This window comes from Porites lutea, chromosome 6 (genome assembly GCF_958299795.1).
Source record: "Porites lutea chromosome 6, jaPorLute2.1, whole genome shotgun sequence".
Classification (NCBI taxonomy): domain Eukaryota; kingdom Metazoa; phylum Cnidaria; class Anthozoa; order Scleractinia; family Poritidae; genus Porites; species Porites lutea.
In genome coordinates, this window is record NC_133206.1 from 34,513,251 (window position 1) to 34,535,098 (window position 21,848).

Sequence of the window (21,848 nt, forward strand, 5' to 3'; positions counted from 1 at the left end):
AACCGCAGAATCGTGACGTCACTTTCCATCCCTACCCCGACCCCTGCAAGGTTATTTAGTGTTTTCATCGTTTATCGCAGAGGCACATCGTTCTATGAACGCCGGTAGCGACATGAATATTAACTCCTAGCTGGATCGAACTGAGAATAGTATTTATGTTTAGTTAGGCTTTGTGTTCAACCACTGGTAAGCGCAATGGTTCAAGAGTATCAGTCCCCTGTTAGAGTTTACAAGTACCCGTTCGAAATTGTGATGGCGGTGAGTGACTGCGTTTTGGTTGATTTGTTATGCTCTTGTGTGTAGAAAACGCGGAAGGCTAATTTGGACAAAACCCACTACAGAAACCTGCTAACAGAAATTTAAAGTGTGATGTGTTTAACCGAAGACAGGCCTTGAATCTTGAGTTGAAAAGAGTACATAGGGCTTTCCACGATGGAATATGTGTAATCTGGCGGCTTTGGCAATTTGAACATATAATTTACGATCTCTAATTGTAAGAGCTGATAACGCCTTTAGAAGTCGTTTTGTGGGTGTACTTATCCACTTTATCGTCATTTTCTTCAAAGGCATACGAAAAGCGCTTTCCTACGTGCAAGATGATTCCTGTGTTTCTTGGTAGTGACATTCTGTCTGAATACAAAAGTGAAGATGGCGCGATTCACAACATCGAGAGACGATGTAAACTTGACGTAGATGCACCATACTTGCTGAAAAAGGTAAGCCAGCTAATTTGAACTCCTAAAATTCGATGAATACGTTCTTGAAGGTGTGGCATAATGTGAAGAAATTAAAATTACATAACGAGAGGGCGAGAAGCAACTTCTCAAGACATCTTTTAAATACAAGACTAGAACTTAGAGAAGGTTTAATAATAGATTGAAGCTTAGTTATACATAGGAAGTTCTTGGGTGTGTTTTAATTTATAGGATGTTAAGGTACTCAGCTTATTAATTTTTCTCGGTTTTCCGATTTCTGCTTACGTCTTTCACAATATTTGCTTTCACAGATTATTGGTGTGGAGTATGTATATTTCAACCAAACAAACTGTCTGAATCGACGAGACCGCACTTTAACTATTACTGCTTTCAATGAAAGCTTTTCATCCCGCGTTTTTGTTAAGGAACACTGTTATTATTCGGTAAGTATGTTCTTTAACACATTAAAGCGATATAAAGGAAGAGATTTCGAGACATTTCCATCATTCGATGGGCATTAAAATATAATGTTACATGGTCATAGACGTGAGTTGGAATCGCCCTCGGCGAATTGCGTCAGCTATGATGTACTTTGAGGTTCATTCGTAAATGAATGAATATGTAAACATCCAAAGCGTGGCACAAAATAAACAAAGGCCGCTTTTACTTTATTGCACAGAAATTTATTATGTATAGTGGACAACTATGTAAATTATATACATTTGAGTCAGTAGGTTCCTTTCATTTACACAAAGGTAGCAAAATACCACAAACTTGGTTTTACTTCGCTTTCCAAGGTCACAATTTCATACCTGTTTATTTTTGTTTGACTGCTATGAATTATTTATCCAATAAAATGATTATATTTTGGCCTTATTTGATCAATATTGGAGAGTGTTTGTCCTGAAGGAAAATGAACCTAACCCTAACCCCAACCCAAAACGCTTCTTTTTATGAAGTGTGATTTTATTTTTCTTCCTTGTGAAAGTTCCATTTTGTAGTGAAAATTTAACCAAAACTATTTGCCATAAAAATTATGTTATAAGTTATGTTCTTTTGTAATTGTTTATGTCGAAGGAGCCAATAGTCAAAACATATTTGTTCATTGGCCTATTAGCCTATTGTTACTGAAGGATGAAGCCAGCATGGCTCTCTTCCAAAAAGTATAATATATTGAAAGAGGCTAAAAGGATTTTTTCATGGGCATAATTTTGTACTTTAGCTCCTTTTTATTCACGATAAAGTTGACACAGTGCCTCTTTCACCCTTCTCTCTTAAGGGTTCTTTTAAGTGGAAAAATTGGTTTTACTTTTTAAAATCCAGATTTTTCAGATAATTTTTCAGTTTCTTGAACACTTGTCTAAAAATGGATTTCGTGGCTGGATCTGCAGATTCATGTTTTAGATGGGTCGCAGAGGGATTTTCTGTTTGACAAATTTGTGAAATCTGGATTTGGATTGTGAAAATCTAAATCCACATTTCCCAATCGAATGCACCCTTAAAAAATACTAAGTCAAATGCTTGTGATTTAGAGACAAATTTCAACAATTTCAATGACAATGCTGCCTTCAAATATGTACACAATGTAAATTCAAATTTACATATTTTCCCCTGTTGAAGGCAGCATTGTAATTGCCAAAACATCAGAATACATTTCTTAATTAACAGTATTTGACTTACCAATATTTCTTATTGAATTGTTGTGTTAAACAAAAAAGACGCTACACAGAAACAATCCTGTTCACTACTTGATAAATGGCATTTGGCTCTTCCAGAAAGCAATAGAAAAAAGAAAAGAAATGGTGCTCCTAGTGCACAAACCAATAGTGGCTTCAATGTTAAATGACAAACAGAAAATAGATGGACAAGTTATTTCTTTAAATGTTCTCAAAACATAGCCAAAGTCTTAAAGTCTTAATGATGCTGACAGTTTTGATGACTGTCGGCCATCTTTGTCAAAACTTGGAAATCGTGAAAGGTGTTAATTATTGCGATAAACTCGCCAAGTCACTCTGTAGATGCCCCCTCCCCTGGTTTGGGGGTGGAGATCACTTTGACAATTTCCAAGTTTTGACAAAGATGGCTAACAGTCATCGAAACTGTCAGCATCATTAAGACTTTAAGACTTTGGCTATGTTTTGAGAACATTTAAAGAGATATTAACTGTACTAGCCTGATGAATTTCTTCAAGAATGGACAAATTAGTAAAGCCGAACTGCAAATAATAGTCAGTCAGTGTTCAAATGAAATTGGCCCATGTCCAGTGAAGTGTTAACTCTGGCCGGACATGATATCTCCAGTAGACAAAGTTACCAGTAACACCTATTGGCAAAGACTATCATTTTGTAAATGAATAAAATCTTACTTAAGCGCTTGAGAATTGTGCCAGTGAATTGACACTGTTTCACTGAATGTAAGGTAGTGATCAGTCTACCTGTGAATCCCTTGCCTACCATGCACCATTTTCATTTAAGACACATAAGTGCGACCCGAGGGAGTCTGGCCACAATTTTGTTTTGTCTGACCAAAATGGAGGCTAAGAAAGAAAGAAAGATAAATAAATGAATAATTATTTGCAGCTCTGCAAAGGGATAATACACAATTATTTGACTCATCATTTTTCGGTCTGCTAGGTTCACCCGGATAACCCTGAGTGGACTTGTTTTGAACAAGATGCAAGCTTGGACATCAAATCTTTTTTTGGTTTTGAGGCAGCTGTTGAAAAGCTGGCAATTAAGCTGTATCTCCAGAACATTAAGAAGGTGATTAATAATTAATAATTAATTATTATTTATTTTTTCCTTGGTTTGTTGCTAATGTTGCAAGGAAATAATAATAATAATAATAATACGATCATATTATGATCATTAATACAAATCATCTGATCATTAATATGACAACCAATGATGGCCTTGAATTCATCAGTCGTTATAACTGTCACAGTGTCAGAATTTTACCTTATTGATATGACCAGTCAAATGTCCAGTGATGCATAGTGCAATGGGTGATGCATATTGTGTTTAGCAAATCAATAGTCAGAATTAAGTACAGTCAAATCTCTTTAATACAGACAGTAAGGGGCCATAAAAAGTACAGGGGTGTCTGCAAAGGGGGCTTTGACTGTTTAAGTCTTGGTCTTCCATGGGTTAGAAAGCCAACATGACACTACCCCAATTTAAGCACCCTGTTTATATGACCTGCCCAACAGTCTTTGTAGTAGAAGGGGTCCATTTTATATCACTCCCCAGAGCAGTGACACTGATCTGATGAAATGTTGCACTCATTTACAGGGCAAAGAAGTGATCCAATATTACATAGATGAGTTAATGAGTGAAGGGATTACATATCTGCCTCCATTTGAAAATTCACATGGGCGACCAAGAACAAAGAGTGCATCAGAAGCGCTGGTGGCAAATCCTGAGCAAACTGAAGAGGATGGCAATGCACTTCCTATCGCTAGTTCTGCAATAGAGGTTGCAGATGTGGAAACGTTGGGTGCCCGATCAGGTAAGCATATGATTATACATGCATTTTGTTAGTACAGGCTGTCCACAAAGTTCCTTTAGTGGAAATGACGACAACTTTGTATCATATTTTTCTTCGTCTCTGAATCCTAGATTATAAGCTTGATGATGACTATATCCAAAGATTTCTTGGCAAACTAAGCCCAAAAGAAGAAAATCAGCTTATTAAGGTCAGTGCATGGCAAAACACTTTGATGTGCAAATTAGGTCTTAGATGTTTGGATTGCAAATAATGTTTCAGACTGAGTGGGGTTATAAAATTTAACTGTCAGGGTAGTCAATGTTCTACCATGATGTCTCAATGTATCTACTGAAAAGATTGTTTTGTTACTCTGTATTGCTTTTTTGTGGAGATTATACTTCTTAGAGTCACAATAATTTCTTGGAGATGTCTTGCAGCACCTATTAGTATTTGTAACATGGTTTTGGGCTTACATAACTAGAGACGAAGTAAAACGTACTGGCTGAGTGGTTAACATCTCACACTTGAGATCTGTACGTCCATATTCATGCCTTTACCAACGGTGTTCCCTCAGACAAAATTTTTGATATTTTGCTCCAAATGTTGGGCCATGCAATGGACTAACATTCCACCTGAGGGGAAAGGGAGAGTACACTGTAGCATTAGGTACCCCTTGTTACTTCATGCTATAGACACTGGTTTAAGCTCTGCGGGCCTCAAGGCTTAAGGGTACTTTCACCTTACCTTAACCTTAACTTGAGCTCACATTGTTTCATAAATGACCAAAAGTCTTGAATTATGGACAGAATGAGTTCTCAAGGCTTGTGTATGGTAAGGTCCAGTCTCAGTCCAGTCTCTTTCCGTTTCTCATTTACCACCTCTTTTTCGATGTTCAAAAATATGATGTGAAGTTAGATCCTTGAGTGCAATTTTCCAGTTGTACTAGTGCATTATAATATTGAAATTTTTGTTAATGACTTTGGTTTTTTTAATATTCTTTATTAATAGCTGCGCAAGAAACTCAGTGCCACACATCAGGGGAAGGTATTTATTATTCATTATTATTATTATTATGACTAGTATTATAAAAAAGAGGAAAGCTACCACCACATGCAATAACATAAAATAATAATTTTTAGTCCTTTCTTTTTTTATTAGATGCCAAATGATGCTCATCTTTTAAGATTTCTCAGAGCACGGGACTTTAATTTAGACAAGGTACTGTAGATTCTTGATTGTTGCATCTCGTTCTTGATACTCGGTTCCTGCGACACTCATCAATCCAGAACGGCCTTGGTTTAGTTCCAAGTAATTTTCTCTCTACTCTCAATACTTAGACTGCAAACAGTCAGCTTTTTGCTCAAAATCGACTTAGCGTAGCTTAAGAGTCTCACCCGCACGAAGCCCTCAAGCCTTACACTCCCAAAGGGCGTGTCCCTAGTCTTGATTCCCATTTTCAGCCTCACTCTGAACAATGCAGTTGAAGCTTAGTTGTCCATTTATTGTTTATCAACACAGTCTTATGAAATGTTGTGCGAGTCATTGGCATGGAGGCGGCATCACAATATTGACAAAATACACGAGATCTGGCAGCCTCCAGATCCACTTCTCAACTACTACTGTGGAGGGTGGCATAACACAGACAAAGGTAACAGTTTTATGTACTGTAACTTGAAAATAAATGATCGATATTCAGTCTTGTTACAGTAGATGGCCCTAATTTTTACATCTGTGAATGAAATCCAGTGGTGTACCATTCATACAGAACCTCTTTGACAGCACATCCTCATAGAACTATTTGTTTCTGAGCATTTAAGTGCAAATTGAAATTTAGAAGTGTTTTGTTGAGTTTTAACTTTGGCCTCTTTTGGGAGGGTTTAGATGAAGTAAAAATAAGTGACTGAGTGTTTTCCTTTCTTTAGGCATGAGAACCTAAATATCATTAACCTTGAATGGGAAAACAAGAAGTTTGTCTGTTCAGTAAACATAATGCTTAAATATAAACTCAGTTTGCTGGAACAAAAGCTTATAAAGTTACTAGATCAAGCTGAAAAGGACTGGAATACAAGATGGTTTTTCTTTAAGATTAAGACTAGTGCCATCATTATTGACTTGTTGGTATTTTTTCTTTGTTATAGAGGGGCGACCATTGTACATCCTTCGGCTGGGCTGTATGGATGTCAAAGGACTGTTGAAGGCTGTAGGGGAAGATGGATTTCTAAAACATGTAAGTAGAGTGTTCACTGGTAAACTTGTGGACTGTGACTGGTCGTCAAATCAAGACCAGCATTTAGCTGCATCAAAATTTAGTAGCAATTTAAAGAGACTTCCTCAATTTGCGCTTTGATTAATACTTGAAAGAAGGGGCAAATTCTGAAACTTCATTCTGGAATGTTTATAAACTTTCCACAGTGTATTCTAAACGATCAAGCCACAGACAACAAGATACATGAAAGTTTATTATATTATGTTGCTTATTCCTTCCACAATTTAATGATAGTTTTGTTGTCTCAACAGTATAAAGAAATTTATAATTTCCCCATTTCTGGAGTTTATAGTAGTTTTTGTTACATTAAAAGGTTGTGTTGGAGTGACAGTCTTGCTTTGTTGTGTCATTGAACATTGACTTCACAATGCTGTCTCTTTCAAGGTTGTTTCCATCAATGAGGAAGGTCTCAAAATGACTGAAGGACTCACCAAAAACACAGGACATCCTGTTAGGTATGCACAAATTCTTTATTATTAAGTTTCGTATAGTCAATAACTATACTATGGGTGAAAACTAGGGAATTACAATCAACTCTCTCTCTCCAAGATGGATGCCTTTGGTACCTACATGAAGCATATGTCTAAGAGTGATGTCCATCTTTTAGAGTGTCAAATAAAGGGCGATAAAAGAAAGGCAAGAACCCACTCAAAGTGTCGGTTTTACTGAGGTGTCCATCTTATAGATCAAGGTGTTTTTTTCAGATAAATAGAGTTCACTATTTTTGAATAAGTCACACCACTTTTACCTTTGCTGCTTTGATTCCCGGGGGGGGGCACTTGGGTATTTTTTGGGTGGGTATGTGCTGCCCGGGACTCCAAATTGGCACCCCGTTCTAGAAAAAATTTCCCCTAAAATTGATACCCCGTTCTAAAAATGGGCCAATTTTTTATACCCCGTTCTAGTATTCGCCCTAAAACTGATACCCCGTTCTAGAAATGGGCCAAATTTTTTATACTCCATTCTAGGGTGCAACAAGAGTACAACAGTTTCCTTGTTAACGCATCGGACCGTATTTTTAAAAGCAATCTGTCCTTGAATACTTTCAAATGGCTGCTTACAAAAGTGGAGTTTCGTGCATTCGAAATTTTATACCCCGTTCTAGAAAACGCCTCTGAAATGGATACCCCGTTCTAAATCATGAGCTTCAAAATCACGACCCCTTTGGGCGGCACATACCCGTATAGGTAATGTATGGGAGTACCCCCCCCCCCCCGGCTTTGATTTTGATGATATCACATGGAAGTACTTAGTTAAACTGTTGTTGTGTCTTTTCAGTTCATGGACTTGTGTTTGTGATCTGGAGGGCTTAAGTATGAGGCATCTTTGGAGGCCTGGTAAGTGAACCCATCCAACGTTGTATTTTTCTAGCTGTTATGGGATCCAACATCCCTTGCTATTCAGCATGTTTCAAGGTATGTACATTTTACTGGCAGTATTTCCAAGGTTCGTGATCATCATCATACTTTGGCTCCAGAGCAGCTGACCACAAGTTTCCTCCATCGATGGCGGCCTTGAGCTATTTCCAACAGCTGATTGTTAATTAGCAAGCTATCAGGATCCTCTAGAAGACAATGAATTCATGAACAAGGTTCACTGTCTTCCAGATTTTCTCCTCCCATGAGTGGGAACATACATTGCAAATTCTCTGACAAGCATATTTTCAGGCTAGCAGAGCACATGACCAAGCAAACTCATTTGCTGAAGCCTGACTCTTTCAATAAAGGGAACTGTTTTTTGTGAGGCTGTAGACAGTAGTATTTGGTATTCTGTCAATTTGCCCGATGTTTAACATAATTCAATAACAGGACCTGCCCAAAGAATTGATTTTGTTCTCCATTTCCTTAGAGAAGACATACCACCATTTAACCTTGGAAATTTGTTGCTTTAGGCATCAAGGCATTACTAAAGGTGATAGAGGTTGTTGAGTGTAATTACCCAGAGACAATGGGCAGACTGCTGATTGTCCGTGCACCCAGAGTTTTTGGTGTTCTGTGGACACTGGTTAGTCCCTTCATTGATGAAAACACAAGAAACAAGTTTCTTATCTATGGTGGAAATGATTATCAGGTATTACTTGTTTTGTTTGTCATTCTTTTTTCATAAAAATAATGGATTTCACAATATTTTGTTGTTGTGATGAAGTTGAGTACTTGCAGTGCTCAAAGTAATGGCCAGTTATCGGACAATGTTCGGCCTGAATGGCAACTTGACCAGCCAAAAAATTCACTCGCCGGTCATGCTGACAAGTCATGCTTATTCTCATCCTTGAACAAACAACCAAATCCTCACCTGTAAATCTTAGATTTGTCTCTTTGTAACATACAATCATGTTCATGAATTGAAAATTACACAAGGATAAGTTAACTTCTTTCCCGATATTTTGACCAGTCAGAATTGAGACTTGACTGAGCAAACTTTCTTTGCCGTTACAAAAATTATTAAAATTAGCCCTGACTTGTAAGCATTTATTATTCCAATACTGTCAACAGTTACTTGTAGTTGTATCAGTTTCACTTTTACCTGATGTGTTGGTTTGATTACATACTTGTAATATTTTATTCCTCATTGAAGGATCCTGGTGGCCTGACAGACTACATTGCAGCAGAATACATTCCAGATTTTTTAGGGGGTCCATATGAGGTAATTAAAGCAATGAGATACTCAGTCAAGCTTCTATGAACAGTAGCAAGAAGTTCTAAGTAAAGTCTGCCTGCATCTACACACTTAGAAGCTGTATCAATCTCCTTTTTGTCTCAGTCAGATAACTTCATTTTCAGCCTTAAGCACAGTATATATAAAGCATTGTCCATCTCTAGCTAGACATCTGAACTGCTTTACTCCATCACACCACATTGTGGAGCAATGATTTGAAGCTCTATAACTTAAAAATTTGTAGAGGAAATCCTATGGTGTTACCATTCGAATAAAAACACTTTGGTGGAACTTTAATTTGTTAGTGGATTTTTTATTTTGCCACTATTTCATTGAAACAGTTTTACAGATACCATTTTGCTTCTTTTCTAGTGCAACATCAAGGAGGGCGGTCTTGTCCCAAAATCACTTTACAGATCACTAGAGTTCAGTGAAGGAGAGGAATCATGGAGTAGTGAAATCTATCAGACTACTCACGTTAGCAAAGGGTCACCTCATGAGGTTTGTTCCATACTCCATTAGCTATACACATGTTGAATATTATTCAGAGGGAATAGCCATTTTTTGGCAAATGGCTTTCACATTAGGACTGTACAGATCAAGGGTCAAGGATGGAAAAGTCATGGAATATTGTAGGACACTAAAAGTGCACTATGAACCTTGCTATGAACCTCAATTTGTTGTGACTTCGCATTAAGCGCAGTGCAAACAGACGCAACATTGTATGTCAACAACTACCAACATTGTTGGATGGTACATATAATTGGGTCCGTTTGCACACCCTGTTGCATGTTGTTGGGAGTATCAAACATTGTGCAAAGTTTGGTACAGGTCAAACGGAGATGCAACAACTCCCAACATGATTGAGCCATCAATGTTGGGAGTTGTTGCATCTGTTTGCTTGTAGCGTAAAGAAACTATTCATTAACTTGTGTTTGGGGTTAATTTCTAACTTACAATACTGCAGCTCATCACTGTGTAGCAGAAAAGTGCTTTCTTTGTTAAACAAAACCAGAAGCGAAAACATGGCAAATTCTACATGAGGTGCTAGCCAAGGGCTCTTGACTTCCATTGCCAACTTTTCCTTCCCTTTCAGGTGCTGGTCACTATAAAGGAGTCTCAATCAGTGATCACATGGGATTTTGATGTAATGAAAGGTGATGTCCAATTCACAGTGTTCAGGCACAAGCGTCCACGTGAAGCCATCAGTAGCAACAGCTTGTCAAGTTTTGGAAGTGATGCATCCATCAACCAGTCTGGAGTTATTGCTGGAGTTGATGCTATGGTAGTTGAAAAACCGAGGCATTGCGTTGATGGTGAATCAATACAGGTATGCTTTGATAAAGGGCTTCCAAGGGGGTACTATATACTGTCACTTTGACATTCATTTCTAAGACTGCAAGTTGACTGGTAGGTCTGGAAAAATGTCGCTGCTGCATTTTAGCTAGGATGAAAATGTTGCTCTCAGTTCAGCATAAATTTTTGTCATTCCCAATTTGGAATTTATGACAGTTATAGCGCTTGAAAAGGATTTTTATTTTAATAACAAATTATTAATAATTATTCGATGATTGAAAATTACTCCTTAAGGGAGCGTTCTTGAACATTACCATAATTAGAAATGTTTCGAAGAAAGTAACATAAAATATTTGGAAATAACTACGTGTAGCTTGCAAACACAGACATATTTGTGGTCATCTCTTCTCTCCACATGAAAAGTAAGCTACTGTTCATGTAGAGAGAACTGTTGACCAGAAATACATCTGCGTTCGTAGGAGAGAGTTTGTTATTTTGCTGCTGAGACAGCCAAAATGCAAAAGTGAACTGATGTTACTTTCACTACGTAGAAAAGGGAATTGTCGCTGTCACATTTCTTTCCTCCTTTTCTGTTGATTGTTGGTGCTTTTTGAGAGGATTGTCGCCACGTTTCGGGGCCATGATGCCTGTCGCTTCCACCTCTTGGAAGGCTTCACTAATAAACAGTCTAACATCTTCTAACAGAGAACCATCTGGTATGGGTGCCTCTAATGCAGACATCATCTGGAGATATTTTAGAAAATTGAAAAAGATGGGACTGTAAGTTGTAAAGGGTGCTGCCCCACCCTTTCCCCTCCCACCTCCCTTAGGAAAAAATTTTGATTCATCTATTAATGTTTAATTAATTGTCTTTACTAGGGAACTCATGTCTGTTCCATTCCTGGTGTATATGTGCTACAGTGGAAGTACAAATCAGGTGCCCCTACTGGTCAAGCACATGGCCGTCATACCAGAGCCAAGGTTATGTACTATCATGAAGTACTGCCCTCTGGAGATTTCAGGTAATGGTTTAAATCAGAAAACTGTAAAATACTGGTGGAAACTGCACCCATAAGGCGCTACAAAAGCTTTGCCTTTCACTTGAAGGAAAAGTTTCCTTACCAACATAAACTTCAAGGGGGAGGGGGAGCAGTGCATTGGCAAACAGTAGGCGCTGAGCTTTATGTCCTTTGAAGCAAATATCCACATATCCCTCCCTACCCATGAAGGGTCATCGGAAACACCAGGGGGTGGTCTCTCTTAAGACTCAGAGGCCAATCATATTAATCTAGAAATTTAAATTTCCAAAGGGGTTATAGGTCATTTATTTTGTCAAAACAAATTATTCATAAATTTATGTTTTGGTTTTTAACTATTTCAGAGGATCATTATCCAGTTTAGAGTCTTGTCACAGTGGTTTCTCCCAGTTAAGTGTATCAACTTCAGCAAGTCACTCATCTGGTGCAAGCAGTTCATCACGCCCATCCAGATAGCAACTACAGTCACGAGGGGCCTCAGCTGCAAGTGCGTCCCTCAAGCACACATAGCACAGCACTGCGAGATATAGTAGCAACTCAGAACCTGGCATGCCACATTTAAATGTGAATGTCGATTTGCATGTCTTAAGCTTGTCTCATAGAAACCCACAGTGAATGCTGACTTTCCAAAGATCACAGTTGACGCGAGTTCAATTATTTCCTTTTACTCCATTAATGCCACTTTTATCTGTTCGATATGATGGACTAGTAAAATAATAGAACTATTAATTTTAGAATCAGTGCAGAAAATAATCTCACTACATTCAACATTCAATTCTTGTTTTTTGTCTGCTGGCAGACAAAAAAAAGCAAGTTACGAATGTGGTTACAGCAGACTTTTTCAAATCCTGATTCACTTTCAATAGTCCTTGTTTTTATGTCTATCATTTGGACATGTCAGTCGTTTATTAGAGCACTTTCATCAAAATTGTTTTATTTTTTGTTCGGCAGGATAAAATTTGGGATTGTCATCGTCTTCTAGCATTCAAGTACTTAACATATTTTGCTCTTTTGGTGTTGCAGTCGTTGATTTTGCTTTTTTATGCTACTCACTTTTCACTGATTTGCGGTTATACTACTGAATTTATTTATATTAATATTATGCACAATTTAAAGAGGTGAGCCCCTTCAGCAATATGTTCATTCTTTGTGTGAGATGCAACATCAAAAATACTTACAGAGTATTATATTAATTTTTGGCTAAGAAGAAACTGTTTATATTGAATATGTTCTTTGTCATAGCACCTGAATCAAATGCTTTCGTCAGAACATCAACGACAACTGTATAAAGATTTTAGAACTGAAAGATTATCCTTAGAAGTGACAGAATTTTTTTAAGGTTTTTCATGAGAATCATCAATGAAAAAATTATTGAAATAACCCCTCCAGTCGCAACAGTGACCAACATCATTTTTCTCATAATGATATCCATACATAAATATTAATAAAATGATGACCAAAGAGGAAATGGGTAAAGATCAGTTTGGACAATTTGTATGTTTTTATTGAGGCTTAAATTCTTCGACTGGAAGAGGTACGGAATTATTTGTAGGGCCTGTTGAACTTGAAGTTCATGAATTCAGTGGTGTGACCACTTGTTAAAATTTAGGGTTTACTGGTGAACTCAAGATAAATAATTTGTCAGTGAATTCAATTTTTTTAATGCAGTTACTTTCTATATTTTGTCATAACGTTGCAGCAACTTCATAACTCAAAATGTGGCTGTGTAATATACAGTTCCATTTAGTGTTATAAGGAGCATGTAAAGTCGAGTTACAGTGTGGCAGTGTTGTCCTGTTTTTGGAAGTTTTCTTTTTTTCTTACCAAATTGGTTGAAATGCTTTGGTGTTGGTTAAAAACTGAAAACCAATGGCTAAAATAAAGGAAAACTCCAAAAGTCATAAAAACTGAAAAACCACTGATTATTGATGCATTTTAAAACCAAATATATGGCTTCCAAAAATGACCATGTTCACAAAACCACAATTCCCCACCCTCTTCAGGCAAGTTAATTTCACAAGAATTTTAGTATTGTACAGAAAGTAAATGGAGGATTTTTTGTACTTGACTTATTGAGCTACATGTTACTTGAGGTGACAACATGAGCAATATTTGTGTTAAAACTTCCCAGAATCAAGTTATTCAAATAATGTTGAGCATGGTACAAAGTGTTCGAAGATTTTCTGTAATTATTGATAAACAATTACTATCCTTTTTTTTCCACATTTGTGCATGTCAGTATTTAATTAATAATTTTTATCTTAAATCTGTATTAATTGTGCTCATTGGCCAGCTTGTAAATACACCTTGGGTTTATAATTATGTATAAAATAGACTATAAGGGAGATTTAACAGGGTTATGTTTTTTAAGCAACATTAATTATTTTATTGTCTATTATATTTGTTCTTTTGCTTCCTGAATATATTTATCCTTAAAACAGCTAAACTAATAATATAAAAGTGATGATACAAAGTAGAGGTATATTAAATAGAGTTATAAAGTGCAATAACTAAACAAAATAACGTCGTAATTTGTTTTTTTCTTTAACCATGTCATTGCTTAGTAATGTGAGGTGGAGGAATAATCATAGAGGGAGTAAGAAATTCATGTCTTCACGTAATTCCAATTTAGCATTTTTTGAAATTAAAAAACCAAAGGTTGCAATAAATACTAAGCAGATAAAACTGTTTCAATAGAATATTTTCTACCAAAAGGAGTTTCAAGGAATTTGATTCCTACACTCTTGCATCTTATGGTATGTTTGGTACTCGTGTTACATGTACAAATAATTATTTTTCTCATTCCTAGCTGTGTTATTAACCCTTTGTCAATTCCTTTTGATTTTACTGATGTACAGATTTTTTGAAGTTTGAATAAAGTTATTGCATGCCTTTATTTGCAGTTAGGTTCATTGTGTTTTTACAAATCTTCAGGTTGTCAGCAATATAGTCATTTTGTCAAGTTTCTCACAACTCTCACAACCCCAACCGGTGAGGCAATTGCTTGTGCTCTTCTACACAAGTTTAAACGAGAAAAGAGATCATAAGCTTACACATTACCACAGATGTAATCTAAGCCCAGTTAGCAATGTCTGCAAAGAAGAAATCCTTGTTCTTGTACAGAGCTTGCTCGCAGGCTACTGAGACACAGGCCGCATACAATAAGGGGTCTTTCACCATTCTTTAGACACACCATAACAACCTGGTTATTAGCACCTCTGGGGTCATAGGCCATCTATTTTGTCAAAACCCAGTTGTAAGCAACCCCCTCTATCACAGGCTAATTTCAGTCCTTGATTTGTTATGTTCCAGTTTAAGTAAGAGTTTGAATTTTTGCTTGTATTAAAATATTAAATTATGTTTTGCTGAGAAGAACAAAGGCTATTATTTTTGGAGATCTTGTGTAATCCTTTGAGTTTGATTGTTTGATGAATGATATATATTAACACTTTCACCACCAGAATGAATGAGTCGCGTGTGGTAGTTGTAACCATGTTCTGACTTTTCAGTCTGTTGAAAAAAAACCTTTGGTGTGACCATGCAAATAAGACCTCTTTGGCAGGACCTTCACATGGTGCTATTTCTTTTTTAACAATTTTCAAAATGAAATTTAGGAATTTGTTGCCTTTTGACTTTGGCTACTTCTAGGAGTGAAATAGTTAACATTATTTTTGGCCTGAGACCAGAGTTAGTCACTGCTATAATGCAACTTGCCATAAGTTTAAAGCATGATCATAGAATGAACAAGTTGCAATGATATCTGTGAATGTTCTAGAAGTGCTAGCATCTTTTTGTTTAAGTTTTCCTTGTGATTCTTCAGCCATTTGTCCATGTAAATTGGTAGAAGACTGGATCTCCTTCCTGCACCAGTCTGCTCCATACGCCAAAGATGACTGCTCCTTGTATGATACTTCTTTCTTTAGGCACTCACCTCCTAAAGCAAAAGCACTTAGTGAGTTAGAAAGAAACAGAGAAAGATTATAAAACATTATTCTCTCCCGTTGTGAGGCTTTTCAGAGATATTGAAACAAATAATTTAACAGGGGCTTAACTAATTAAGAATCCCAACTGGTAGGAGGCAAACCAGTTGGCTATTTTGTAAGCCAAGGCTGTGCTCTTAGGAAAATTGAAGGGAGCCCAGTGCTTTGAAACTGTAAAATCTAGGGTGCCCAGCATATGATTTGTATGAAAAATCTGAGATTTTCTAGTCACCCAAGGGCAAAAGTTAGGTGCCAGGGGCCACCGGGCTCTGCTAAAGCACAGCCCCGTAAGCATGGCAGAGGATTTGTACTCAGGTCAACTGAGAACAAATCCAGCTAGTGGTCAGGGCAGGACTTGAACTCTGGGCCTCTGAATTACAAGTCCAGTGCTCTAACTGCTCAGACATGCCATGTGATTACTTTACTAGGTTTCTTTATAGTAGTCTTGGACTTTGAAAATTTCCTTCAGGCTTAAAAAGTGAAAGCAAAAAAGCAATCTTGGTGAACTTTTATTTATGAACTTACAATTTGTGAAGGCTGTCAAAAGGATTGTACAATGTGGATCGAAATACCTGCCACTCCAATAATCCTTGCTGTGTTAAAAACTGAAACTTCCACTTGGCAAAAATTCATGAATGTGATTACCAATATTTTTTTTATGACCACTACTTTGTTGCAAGTCAATCAGCATAAATTAGCAATTTAAGCATGTGCTCTCAATGTACATTTTTAAAAAGAAACCTGGACAACTTTCTAACCTTTGCAAGAAATGAAATTGAGAATGTGGAAACCATCATACATGCAGGCTGTCAACATTGTGTTGCCATGGACTGGATGCCATTTGATCCGCCACACCCCTCCCCCTGGACTTGATGAGCACAATGGCTGCTTCATGTTTCTGGTGTCCCAAAGGAGAATGTTCTCATCATAGCTGTCCATTGGATAACAAACCAGGCATGAAGTCTACATGTATCATCATCACAGTAAAGTATGGTTAAAGACATGTGAAACACATTGTGTTTAAGTTAACACTGCATACAAAGCACTCTTCCTTCGGTGCACTTATCTGGTTTTTTACTATACACAATTAATTTTATCCTACACCCTTTCTTATACACTTCCTTAAATATTAATCACATTGCTACACTGTAAAACACTTTCGAAGGGTACACTATTGGAATACCAATTAGGGCTTTTAAAATGTAAGGGTAATCAAGGGTGTACCACTTTGTCATTTCAAAATGGTAACTCTAAGGGCTGAAAATGAATTTGATCCATCATTCCCTTAAAACAAGATTAGCATACCTTTTATAAGCTGTTAGGAAATTTTTGGATTAGCAGAGAACCTTGTCAACTTAATTTTTGTGTTGTTTATCAAGTTAAGAATTTCATTCTTTTTTTTATATAATACCCACCTGCCAGTTGCCATAATGTGATCATAACAAGGATTACACTGGATACTGCTTACCCCCATCTCATGTCTGGAATGCGTACACAGTTAATATACAATATTATTAATTTGTTTTGTATGGGTATTCAGTAACAAGGGAAAGGTTTTTCTTGAATTGCAGTCAGTAACCAGAGGCAAAGTACACATGACCTTCCAGGTAACCTCACAGTATAGGGCAAGCTATATACATGGATATGATAAATTGTAGATCAGCAGTGATGATATTTTTGTGAAGAGGGTCTGGTTATCAGACACTCCTAGTCAATGGTTAAAATAATATTGTAGAGCTATTCACCAGTGCCTAGAAACCAACTGAAATCATATCAGGCCGTTGGGTACATTCCACAGTCATATAGTTTGAATGATGCATAACGTACAAGTCACAATGCTGATAAAAAATGACCCGAAAGCTAATATTGACAGCAGGCCTAGGGTTGACATTGCTTGTGATAAAACCCTGACCTGCAAAATATTGTTCTGAAGAAGGTTATACAAACACTAAGGGACAGTTGAAGAAAATAATTTAAATGTTCCTGAGTGTCTGATAACCAGCTCAGTAAAGGAACAGTACAAGAGACAGTCAGCACATTCTGAACAACTAGATGAGTAGTATAAAAGTAAGCTGTACAAATAATACTAATACTGTAAAAAAAACCGCATGAAAGATTTAACTATACATGGGCTTGTAAAGACCAGGGCCCGGTTGTTTGAAGGCCAATTAGTGCTAAACTGGGGTTAAATTTTAATCCCGGTTTCTTTTTAGCTTTTTAAACCTTCATATCTGAATTCAAATTCCACACTGACCCTGGGCTATATTTTTAAAACCCAGCTTTGAACAACCCAGCTCAGCAGAATATTGTTCTGAAGAAGGCTCTACAAACACTAAAGGACAATTAAAGAAAATCATTTAATTGTCCCTGAGTGTCTGATAACCAGCTCAGCCAAGGAACATTCCAAGAGATAGTCGGTACATTCTGAACGGCTAGATGAGTAGTATAAAAGTAACCTGTACAAAAATAATACTAATGCTGTAAAAAGTTGCATGAAAGGTTTAACTAAGGTGGACTTGTCCAGACCAGGACCCAGTTGTTTGAAGGCCGATTAGTACTAAACAGTTACTGGGGTTAAGTTTTAATCCCAGTTTCTTTTTTTTTTGTTCTAAAGCACTTTGTGGGAGAATTTTATGTATCCTTCGCCTAAGGGCTCGTGAAATTACGTATAACACCAAATATCACTACAAATCGTGCTATTACCTATACAAATATTCATCATCATCACAGTCATTTATTATTATTATTAATAATTCTAACAGTTGAAAGAATTTTGTCCAGTAGACTATTAAATTCTGTTGAACATAATAATTATTAATGGAGTTTAGGTTGAAGTTGCAGTGGCCATGGCCAGTAGAAATTCTTTGGAGTCACAGACACATTTTTGGCTTATTTGTAAACACTGCATTTCTGACAGATTCATACAATAAAACAGTAATATCCACATCACATTTACCTCTTACTAGAAAATGTTGGCTTCTGGCAGTCTGTTCTTGTATCCCAGCCTCGCAGAAGACAGTCATCTCCACCTAGTTATATGTATCAAAAATGGTGACATTATTACTGTTACAATCACTATAATAAATTAATCATTTTTTAACAAAATTCAAACAAGTGAAAATTAATAAATATAATAATTATTATTGAACAATGCTTAAGCATCAAAATAGCTGCCAAACCAAGATCGACTCAGATTTTTGGAGATGCACACCACATCTAAACTTAGGCTTTCGTACAGACACCAGAGTCTTAGAGCATATAAAGAAATATTTCATGAAATTGTTCATCTCACTTTAAACTTGAGAGAGACCATCAACACTAATAGTAAAAATGCTACAGCTTTGGCCGCATGACTGCCTAACACAGGTTGCCAAAGTTTGAATCAGACACAACAAAGACAGTTTCAGAAAAGGTACCAGAGTAAACTATGTCAGAATTCCAAGCATCAAATGCTGTAATCCAAGCTTCATACTGATGACCAATCCATTGTAAAGTTTGACAGAGCTTGGATGTGCCTTCGTCAAATTGGCATAAACTGATCTGGCCTCCAGAATCACTCACTGCAATTACACTGTATAAAAAGAAGACAAAATAACAATAACCTCTCTTCCTCTCTTTCCTTTTTTTTATTGTAACTTTATATGGTTATCATAACAGACTGAAGTCAATCTTTCATAAGAACTAAGAGTTTAAAACCTCAGTTACAAATGAATAAAACTCGTCCTTTGGGAGCCAACCCACAGCCATAGATGTAGAGGACAATCAAAATCAACACTAGCTGATATCTTAAAGCGAGATGCTGATGTGTACTCTGGTGAGGAGTTAGAGGTACCGATGCATGATTGAAGAGTTTGGAATAATCTTGTCAAGGCTCGGCTGTGGCCAACTTAGTAGTAGTAGTACTAGTAGTAGTAGTAGCAGTAGTAGTAGTGGTAGTAGTAGCAGTAGTACAGATGAATACCTCCATTCCTATTGTTGTCCTCTTAAACATCGTGTTCATTTAATATATAAAATTACTGTATCTTTAGTACTAGTCTTGCTTTATGTACATAAATTATAAATTTATTGAACAACAATATTTTATTGGATGAGGCTGAATAGTATAATAATTATTTACATCATGAAGGAATGTCTGGCAAGGTCACAGACCAGGCCTTGTCAGCCATAGCTGGTTATGAGGAATAAGACAAGGGGTTCAAGCCAGAGATGGAGAAGTATTTTGAATAATTAAGCATTTATAAAGATCTTGTAAAAAGAAATACAGTGAAATACTCAATGATGTACAAGAAATAAATTCATTGCTGTTTTCATACCTTTTTCCATTCTTTACTGACCAGTCCAAAGAGAGACACAACTTCTGTGGACTTGCAACAAAACTTGTTACTTCAACTAATCTCTATAAGCAAAATTGAGGCTCAAAGTCAATTCCAAGCAAAACAATATTACGGTGATGATTGACGATATGTGACTAAAGCACGTACTAAGGTTTGGTCTACATCAGGGCACCATGCCACTAAACACAAGTTTATTAATAATTACTAATCATATATGCCTTACAGTTCTGGAAAATGTTAACATTTTGTCCTTGTCTTCTTAGTATATGTGTGACAAATGGTGGTAATTTGCTTATTACAAATTATTAATATTTCCAACATCATCCTTTGAAATCTACTCCTTCCTTGTCAAGAGAAAGGAGAACAATCTTGCAGGTTTGACAGACTGCTTTTTGATCCTGTTTCTGCTGGGTGTCCAGTGAATACAAAGGGAAAGATTGAGAATGGATGCCATTTTATCTGACGCAGAAGTCTCTGTCAGTTTCATGCACGCTACTTCCCCCTATACCTAGTTTTCACATAAAAATCTTGTGACATCACAGAATTGGAATGCAAACCACAATTTATCAATCTGTGATTATTACCAGTCTGTAGCAGCTTTTAACATTATTTATACCATTGACCAACAATCTAGTCTTACAGGAATTAACACGGTGCATACCTTTTCTTTGAGAAAAAATATCTTCACTTCACCATCTGATGTAACAGCTCCAAGAACAGGACACCCATTTAGTGAAGTGGGTAGCCTGTGAATAGTTTAAGGAATTTTTTAGGGGCCACACCATACACTGTCCTTAAAGCTTTACTACTATACAAACTTGTAAAAAAAGAGTTGGAGAATACTTCAGGCAAAAGCAGAATAAACTTACCATTTTGTATCTAAAATACCACCAAATTCAAAACTTTGCAGTTTCTCCAATCTAAAGACAATGAATTCAAAACACTTAAATCATTGAAAGATGTGTTCAGGGATCAGAGATGCATTGAAAGAAATAAGGTGCCTGGCCTCAACCCTTTAAAACCCAGACAACAGATATTCTTATCACATGAGTAATACATGGTATCAATGGCTTGTAGGGAGAAGGCAGTCAAGAGACAGGGTTGTTATTTGTGTATTGTTATTTTCATGCAACCTGATTGGTCAACTTTGTGAAGGTGGTCCCGGTTAGCAGTTATAGTATCATACTGTAAAACTAACGCAAGATGGGCTGGGAGTGGTTTAAAAGTGGCAGGAACTATAGCCTCTGGACAAGATTTCAAGAGCATATCCTTCAGGTGTAGCTACACAGAACAATCCCTGCTTCATATATTTTTGCTTATTGTATATGTCATAGTTAATTTTTTACCTCAGGTAATTTTTCTTTTTCTCTTGTCTTTAGGTATGGTAATGTACGCTAAAGAAGTTGAAACAATCGAAAAACAAAAATTACCTGAGATAAAAAATTAACTACAAAATATATGTTTCAGGTCAAATTTGATTTCAGGTTCTACGGTAATTTTTTACTCTTGGTTGATTCTTAATTTCCTTTGTCTCCTAGCTCTAATTCATGAATAATCAGGGCTAGGAGATAAAGAAAATTGAGAATCAACCAAAGTTAAAAAATTTTAACCTGAATTTAATTTACACCTGTAACATATACCCCAAACCCCCATCCCCTAGAAATGCATCAAAACAAATCCTCCCCTTCCCCTCCCCCTCCCTTCTCCAAGTTCCTCAAAATGGGGGAAGGCCCTTAAAATATCTACAAATATGTCCTAATACCCTTTCATTCTTTCGCGTTGTTTCTTTTTCCTTATAATTACTGACAACAACTACAACAAATAGCAAACAATGATGATAATTTCTTACCTCTGAAGCGTTTCATCAAGGCAATACAGTTGAACATTACCCACTCGAATGTTACTATCAGACTGACAGTCACTTGTGCTTATTTTCTCCAGAAGTTGATAAGTTCCACAAACGAGATAGGTTTCAAAGCCTTTTATAGGACACCATTCAACAGTATCCGCGTAATAACCGGTGTCTAAAGAACACAAAGTTCTTGAGCACATTTCTTACTATCCAAGACCCTCTAAGACGCTTTCGCTACTCTGTGTTA

The 21,848-nt window shown here is 36.7% G+C and overlaps 2 protein-coding genes across 3 annotated transcripts; one reads left to right on the plus strand and one right to left on the minus strand.

Annotated features, from left to right (window-relative positions):
- The first annotated feature begins 64 nt into the window (after positions 1-64).
- Positions 65-14,331, plus strand: LOC140941247 (SEC14-like protein 1). 2 transcript variants are annotated; one of them, XM_073390229.1, is made up of 18 exons: positions 65-258; positions 567-716; positions 1,007-1,138; positions 3,329-3,457; positions 3,986-4,202; positions 4,313-4,389; positions 5,190-5,225; positions 5,340-5,399; positions 5,700-5,829; positions 6,320-6,408; positions 6,832-6,902; positions 7,726-7,784; positions 8,339-8,517; positions 9,022-9,090; positions 9,475-9,603; positions 10,199-10,432; positions 11,278-11,420; positions 11,780-14,331. In XM_073390229.1, exons 1-18 carry the CDS (start codon positions 196-198, stop codon positions 11,889-11,891), a joined length of 2,079 nt encoding a protein of 692 aa, XP_073246330.1. In that variant the 5' UTR covers positions 65-195; the 3' UTR covers positions 11,892-14,331. The 2 variants fall into 2 exon arrangements, with proteins under 2 accessions (XP_073246330.1, XP_073246331.1); XM_073390230.1 differs by lacking the exon at positions 1,007-1,138.
- Positions 14,321-21,848, minus strand: LOC140941250 (diphthine methyltransferase-like). Its single transcript, XM_073390233.1, has 9 exons — positions 21,599-21,848; positions 20,619-20,669; positions 20,411-20,495; positions 19,729-19,811; positions 18,832-18,986; positions 18,372-18,444; positions 16,831-16,896; positions 16,174-16,346; positions 14,321-15,369 (listed from the first exon to the last, which is right to left on the minus strand). Exons 1-9 carry the CDS (start codon positions 21,799-21,801, stop codon positions 15,134-15,136), a joined length of 1,125 nt encoding a protein of 374 aa, XP_073246334.1. The 5' UTR covers positions 21,802-21,848; the 3' UTR covers positions 14,321-15,133.